The 7,285-nt window shown below is 40.7% G+C and overlaps 1 protein-coding gene across 1 annotated transcript in view; it reads left to right on the top strand.

Moving 5' to 3' along the window:
• The window catches only part of LOC129826279 (mitoferrin-1-like), an 11,618-nt gene extending 5,637 nt beyond the window's left edge, over positions 1-5,981 (top strand). Inside the window, exons 2-4 of the mRNA XM_055886829.1 lie at positions 1,447-1,675; positions 1,914-1,970; positions 2,140-5,981. Coding sequence (XP_055742804.1) covers positions 1,447-1,675; positions 1,914-1,970; positions 2,140-2,672 — 819 coding nt within the window. The 3' untranslated portion in view covers positions 2,673-5,981. The remainder of the gene's footprint in view (positions 1-1,446; positions 1,676-1,913; positions 1,971-2,139) is intronic.
• Positions 5,982-7,285: the final 1,304 nt, after the last annotated feature.

Consider the following 7,285-nt stretch of genomic DNA (forward strand, 5'->3'; position numbering starts at 1 on the left):
CCCCAGCAGCATTGCAGTTCTTGACAAACTGGTGCGCTTGGCACCTACTACCATACTCTGTTCAAAGGCACTTAAATATTTTGTCTTGCCCATTCACCCTCTGAATGGCAAACATACACAAGCCAATTCCTCCTTTGGTCGTCTTTCCTTCCAGTTCTTTGCTGCCAATGACTGGAACGAACTGCAAAAATCTCTGAAGCTGGAAACACGTATCTCCCTCACTAGCTTTAAGCACCAGCTGTCAGAGCAGCTCACAGATTACTGCGCCTGTACATAGCCCATCTATAATTTAGCCCAAACAACTACCTTTTCCCCTACTGTATTTATTTATTTATTTAGCTCCTTTGCACTCCATTATTTCTATTTCTACTTTGCACATTCTTCCACTGCAAATCTACCATTCCAGTGTTTTACTTTCTATATTGTATTTACCTCGCCACCATGGCCTTTTTTTTTTTTTTTTTTTTTTACTTTACCTCCCTTATCTCACCTCATTTGCTCACATTGTATATAGACTTATTTTTCTACTGTATTATTGACTGTATATTTTGTTTATTCCATGTGTAACTCTGTGTTGTTGTATGTGTCAAATTGCTATGCTTTGTCTTGGCCAGGTCGCAGTTGCAAATGAGAACTTGTTCTCAACTAGCCAACCTGGTTAAATAAAGGTGAAAAAAATGTTTCAATGCTTAAAAAAATGAAGTGGATTTAACAAGTGACATCAATGAGGGATCATAGCTTTCATCTGGATTCACCTGGTCAGTCTTTCATGGAAGGAGCAGGTGTTAATGTTTTGTATAGACTACAGATAAGACATTGGATTCACCCTTTCAAAGATGCGTTGAGAGAAATGAGTAATGTCACCTATAAGTAAAGATGACTACAGAAGCAGTCTTGAAGGCACATGCAGAAATCATTGTCTTCTTGAGGTAGAGCTCATCAATGTCTGTGATTTGTGTAGAGTTTTAGTTCAGTTTGACAAACTTAAACTCAAAGTTTTATGAATCCCTCAAGCCTCCAGATGTATCTGAAGCAAATGTAATTGATATTTTATTGTTGGGGGGGTGGAAGGAAATAAAGGCAATATGCTAAGAAAGATAAAAATGGCATGTCTTTTGGGCTGCACTACATTTTGGGCTAAATAAAAACATTGTTTGTGCTGTCCAAATAAATTGGCGTGTCAGGGTATAACAAAGAACTGCCCCGGCCCCCCACCCTAGGCCTGGGACAGACATACATCACTCAGAAAGTACATAAGTTCTGCCAAGAACAGATATTATCAAGAACATGGTGAGACATCACATCACAGGAGAAACAATTACCTCAGAAACAGACAGCCCAGGTGAGTGTGTAGGTTTGACTGCAGTCTGTAGTTTAGCAGGTTGTATAGACTACTTCATGAGAAGCTAGGGTCTCTCACTTAAAATATTCCTCTTCTTTCTCTAGACCAGGATGCAAAGTTTGCAGCCAGACCCTAAGGCTCAGTACAGCAGTGTGTATGAGGCCCTAAGAAGGATCGTCCGGACGGAGGGTCTCCTCAGACCCCTGAGGGGCCTCAACATCACAATGCTGGGGGCCGGCCCTGCCCACGCCCTCTACTTTGCCTGCTACGAACATGTCAAGCGCACACTCAGCGAGGTCATTCAGAATGGAGGAAACAGCCACATAGCCAATGGTGCAGTACAGTTCTGTTTCCCTTGGAATTCTAACTCGCATTACATACTGACCACTGGAAGGTCAGGGAACATGGCACAGGAAGAAGTTAATTGTTTTGGTAGTTGTGCTGGCAGTTTTGATAAACTAACATTATAAACAATTGGCTTGGTGAGAACTGATGTATTATTATGTGAGGTATTGTATGTTGATGGGTGGTAACATGCGGAGGCCTGACTGACTGTCTTTGTTCCAACTAGGACTGGCAGGCTGTGTGGCCACTGTGCTGCATGACGCAGTCATGAACCCAGCTGAAGGTAAGGCTTTCAAAGGGGGCTTTGGGTTTTTGTGACTTTTTCAATTGGAAATCAAGATGGTAACAAACCATTCTAGCTGGAGAGGGGGGGGGGGGGTTGTACAGTATATTAACCCCCTTCTCTTTGTTCCCCCGTTTGTGTGGTGGTGCTGTCCTTCATGGTGTCTTAGTGGTGAAACAGAGGATGCAGATGTACAACTCTCCCTACCGGAACCTGTTAGACTGCGTTGGGACTATACAGCGCACTGAGGGGCTCACAGCCTTCTATCGCAGCTACAGCACACAGCTGGCCATGAACATTCCCTTCCAGGCTGTCCACTTCATGACCTATGAGCTGATGCAGGAGCGGCTCAACCCCCACAGACAGTACCACCCCGGCAGCCACGTGCTGTCTGGGGCTGCGGCGGGGGCCGTGTCTGCAGCCATAACCACCCCGCTGGACGTGTGTAAGACCCTGCTCAACACACAGGAGAACGTAGCGCTCAGCTCCATACACATCAGTGGTCACCTCACAGGCATGGCCAACGCCTTCAGAACAGTGTATCGCCTCGGTGGCACGGCTGCCTTCTTCAAAGGGATCCAAGCCCGGGTCATATACCAGATGCCCTCCACTGCCATCGCCTGGTCAGTCTATGAGTTCTTTAAGTACGTCTTGACCAAGCAGCAGATGGAGCGAGAGGCTGGGCCAGCTGGCCCAGTCTGAGGAAGGGCTGTGGAGACCGCAATGTGACCACACCTGTACTAGAGGCTCCTGGTTCTCCTGTGGAATCAATGCAAAAAGCCTCATCGTGTTCATAATTTTATATCTGTGTGTGCTTTTGTATAATAACTCAAAGGGAAGTCACTGCAATGGAGGAACTTTGAAAGACTTGCTGTGGTAGACCGTGGCACTCCTTACCCTTCACTTTCCTACCCAGCAAGCCCTTCCATTGTGCACAGTCATTCATTAGAGGAGTGGAGGCTGTTACAGGAACTGTACAGAGATGTATACAGAGAAAAGGTCGTCTTCATATGGCAACAGGCCCTTTTCCCAAATCACCCGTTCACTAAGCACACAACACTACCAACTTCGTCTATCACTATCTGGTGACAGTATTTTCATCATTATGTTGGGTTACATTCATACAGTATGTTTGTAGATCTGATATGGGAACTTTTTATTTATTTGATTTGCTTACCAGGGCTTGCATTTTATGGATTTGGAAGAGACACATAGCTGTTTGCTTGTTTTATTTCTTTGTGTATTTATAAAGGACTGTTTTATTGAACACATTCCTGAGTTTCGCTGCACAGTAGACACAATTGCGCTTTTTAAGTGCCTCTTTAGCATTGAAGGCAGCCACAACTTCAAAGCTTTGTGTTGTGTAGGTCCTTAATAGAAATGGATTGGATCAGTCACCATTAACATAATCATTGTTTGCCATTGAAATGTAGATTAAATCATATGATTTGTATGTTACCTTTTCATCAATCATAGCAAGAAACCACTCGTCAAAACCAAATGTACTGAAATAGGACCATGTTATTTTTCCTTGGCCAGAAGGTTGGCATCATACAATGTGCCTATAATCTGAGCTAGCCTAAACCTTTCAAGATGAGGGCCTTTTTTCTATTCTGTGTTGGAAATGCCGTTCTGAGAGTTACATTTCCTTTTGGCTGAACCCCTATATGTTGTGCTGGGTTTTTCCACTTTAGATAGGTCTTCATTCAAACCTCTACGCCAGTCAAAGTCTGCAGTAGTTTAGTAGTTCCGTTTCAGTAGTTTAATTTGACCACACAGTGAAGTGAGTATTGCCTCCCTTTCCTGAGAGGTTACCGGAATCCCTCTCAATAATAAAGGTGTATAGGCCATAACGGCCCAAATATTAGCCTTGTTTGAATGCAGTAGTATGCTCTGGACTCTCACCAATGTGAGTGTTAGAGTATATTATATAACAATCTATGTTGCAGAGAAGAGGCAACGTTTGTATATTTTAGTGAGTGATTGTTTCCCAGGAGGCATTTCATTATGCAGGTCCTCAGGTGAACCAAACCTCAGCATCAAACCTGTAAGAGGCTGGTGGCATGGACCGCCTCATCTCTGCATTCAGACACATCTGTGATGTTCATATTTAGCTTTTGAGTAAAATATCATGCTTGTAATAATGTACTTAGTTAAAATCCTTTTAATAGAGATTTAATGTAAGATGAGCAAATTTGACAGATTCTCAAACTACTTAAATAAATAAAACATTCAATGTTCCAGACAGCAGAATTTGGAATGAGTACCACTGCAGTTAATCGGGCGACTCCTTTAAGCATTGGGTACAGTCTGTGACAATGGGCCCATTACTAATGGGTTACCAGATCAGCTGGTTGGCACGCTCTATTTATTCGAATTTTTTTGGCCCATTTTAGTCACTTCCTGTGCTCTCCCTGCTCTCTTCCCAGCCTCTTGGCTCTGAGTTTTCTACTCAGAAGGCAGACATTCCTCCACATATTGCTGTAATCCACAAAGCTGCAAGATTTGTTTGTTTGCTTTTAATTAAATGTTGTTGGGTTTTTAATTAAATGTTGTTGGGTTTTTTCACCAGTGAAGTACGGATGGTTCTATGAGATCTCCAAAGGTCCCTCAAATATAGGTTTATTCCTTGTTAAAGATCCCAAAGATATGCATTGTATTGTAGGATTCCTATTTGCAAACCTGTAGTGGTGAACATACCTGTAAAATGAAGCACTCATTCTTGTGCTCGTACTTATTGGCAGTCCTCTCATGACAAGCATAATCTGCAACCAAAAAAGCTGTAGCTTCTTATTCTTTGGACTACTTTAGTTGAGCAGGTCATTTAGCTGTCTTGAGGCGTATTGCCTTATGATGTTTAAAAAGTCACTTTGTGCCTCAGCATTTTCATAAGAGTTAGAGATGAGAATTTCTTCAAATGTTTCTGTGAAGGCTGAAGTGTTTGGTTAAAGGGGACATTTAGTCTGAACTGAGACTAGCAGGGGAGTAGTGGTCAAACCTACAATGTTGCAGTATTCATTAAGGAGAGAAGTTGGCACACTTCATGACCATTTCTCTTCATTTTAAGTCCTTTTGAGCCCTCTGGGTGGGTGTTTTTATGGAGTTACACAAATGTTTTTGCTAAATATCACAGCTATTGTTTATGTAAATGAATATGCAACACAGTAACACATTTAGGTTGATTAAAGTCAATCTTATTGACAACAATACTGTACAGCTGAAGGTTCATTCATTAGATTTTTTTTTTGGCATATCGTTTACTACTATTTCTGAAAAGGGGAACTCCAGACAAATGTAATGTATGTTACTTACTATACAAATGCCAACATGCCATTTCTGTTCTATGCATTTCATTCAATTTTAATGAATCTTATGTTTTAAGAAATGCTGGTCATACAGTTGATTATAATTAATTCCATTAAAAACCACTAGCAAGATATTTCAACCCCTTCAAACAATACTGCTCCTATGCATTAATGTTGAGCAGAACTGACCTTTTTAAGAAACTTGGAGATAGAAATGGATAGTTACATGGAATGGATGATAATCAAATGTTTCAAATGGTCATTAGACTAATCTTCTTCAGGTATTTAGTCTTACTTTAGCTTCTGAATCATTTTTGACAAAGTATCCACAGAACACAGGTCTTGTTTTGTTCAGACACATTACGTTAGCCCTAGAGATCTAAGGAAAAATAAGTCTTAAACCCATGCTTATTGTCTAGCTTGTATAACTTGTCTGTGAGATCATTTCAATATAATGTACTTTTATTATGTATGCCCCATGAATAAGAGTGATTGTGTTAATGGAGATTTGGTGAATTTTTATCTTATCTAGGGATGTTCATCATGTTACATCTTTGCTGCTTTTTTTGCGCACAAAACACCGGGGGAAACTGGGAAGATTTATGACTAGAGTGCCATCTACAGCACAAGAATGTGAAATGATAGTGGTAATGCTGCTACAGTGTATATAACACTGGAGCTGAAATAAAATGCAGGTGATAAATGATTATGTACTGGGTTCTATTATTATTATTGTTAAACAATGTGATTTAATGGAGTGTCACTGAGGGCTCTCAATCTTAAAGTATGTGGAAAGACCAGTCTGTACCTTAACTTTATTGCTTTAGAACCAATAGAGGGCACTATAGTTCATAATGGATAGTCACCTCAAAGCACACTGCTCACATGTGTTGTTAGTTGTAGCCAGGTGTCTATTTCTGAAAATTATGTGAGGTTAATATTCTATGGTGAGAGTTTGTAAAAATTCCCTATGTTTAATTGTTGCATTTGATAAGGTATAATATTGACCTATATGCCATGTGAAATAATTTTGAATTCACCTAATTTCGTCTCACCTGTGCTTTGACCTTTTTTAAAGCTGTTGTGACTTGAATAACATCTAAAATAACTTTATTTGTATAGGCTATGAAAGCGATGCGACATTACAGTACTTCTGGGGTAAGTCCCCTAATCTTTTGAATGGGCTTGTCGATTATGTCATCAAATTCGTGAAGATGTGTTCACTTAAGATGTATATAAAATTAGGTGATTGTGGATGAATTTACAAATGCCAGATGCCTTTTATGAAGTTTTTGTGCTGAAGACCAATGCGCTACATTTTTGCCCGTTGAAGACCTTTCAAAAAGCCTATGACAGTTTGACAAGGCTACTTCCTGGAAAATGCAGTATCACTTTTATAGCGTATTGTGTTGTATCATTGTTATAAATGTATGCTGTTATACATGAACTACAATGCTATGAATGTAATCACTAACCACTCACACATAATATAAGGACAGGGCATAAAATCAATGACAACCATCTGACGAGTCGGATGCAAGAGTATATCTGCTGATGGGAGAAAAAAAGGAGCTGTGCTGGTGCCATGGTAAGTACATCAGGGATCCAGTTTCACCGCTGTCCAGGGAAGTTTATGAATCTTCCTTTGTGCAACGATCAGGGCTGATTTAAACCACTATCAGCTCCAGCAAGTTTGTTAGCCAGTCACGGCATATTGGAGCACTGACAATGCCTGTCTTTGTGGTGGAGTTCAGTAAAGGAAGTAATCTCTTTGTTTTCCAAAGTATGAGTGGGTACCATGAAGAGCAGCATGATGGCGTCACGACCACACTATGTGCTGAATCTTAAGGGCCAATCATATTCACGGGGCGATAGGACATACCGTTAGAGCACAGAGCTAAACAGAGGAAAAGTGCAGGTATTTTTTTCTATTTTTTTTAATTCTGTCTATTTGTTTCTGTTCAGACATTAGGGGCACATTTCCACGAACTCTCACTTCACTTTAGTCAT

The sequence above is a fragment of the Salvelinus fontinalis genome, chromosome 28 (assembly GCF_029448725.1).
Source record: "Salvelinus fontinalis isolate EN_2023a chromosome 28, ASM2944872v1, whole genome shotgun sequence".
NCBI lineage: Eukaryota > Metazoa > Chordata > Actinopteri > Salmoniformes > Salmonidae > Salvelinus > Salvelinus fontinalis.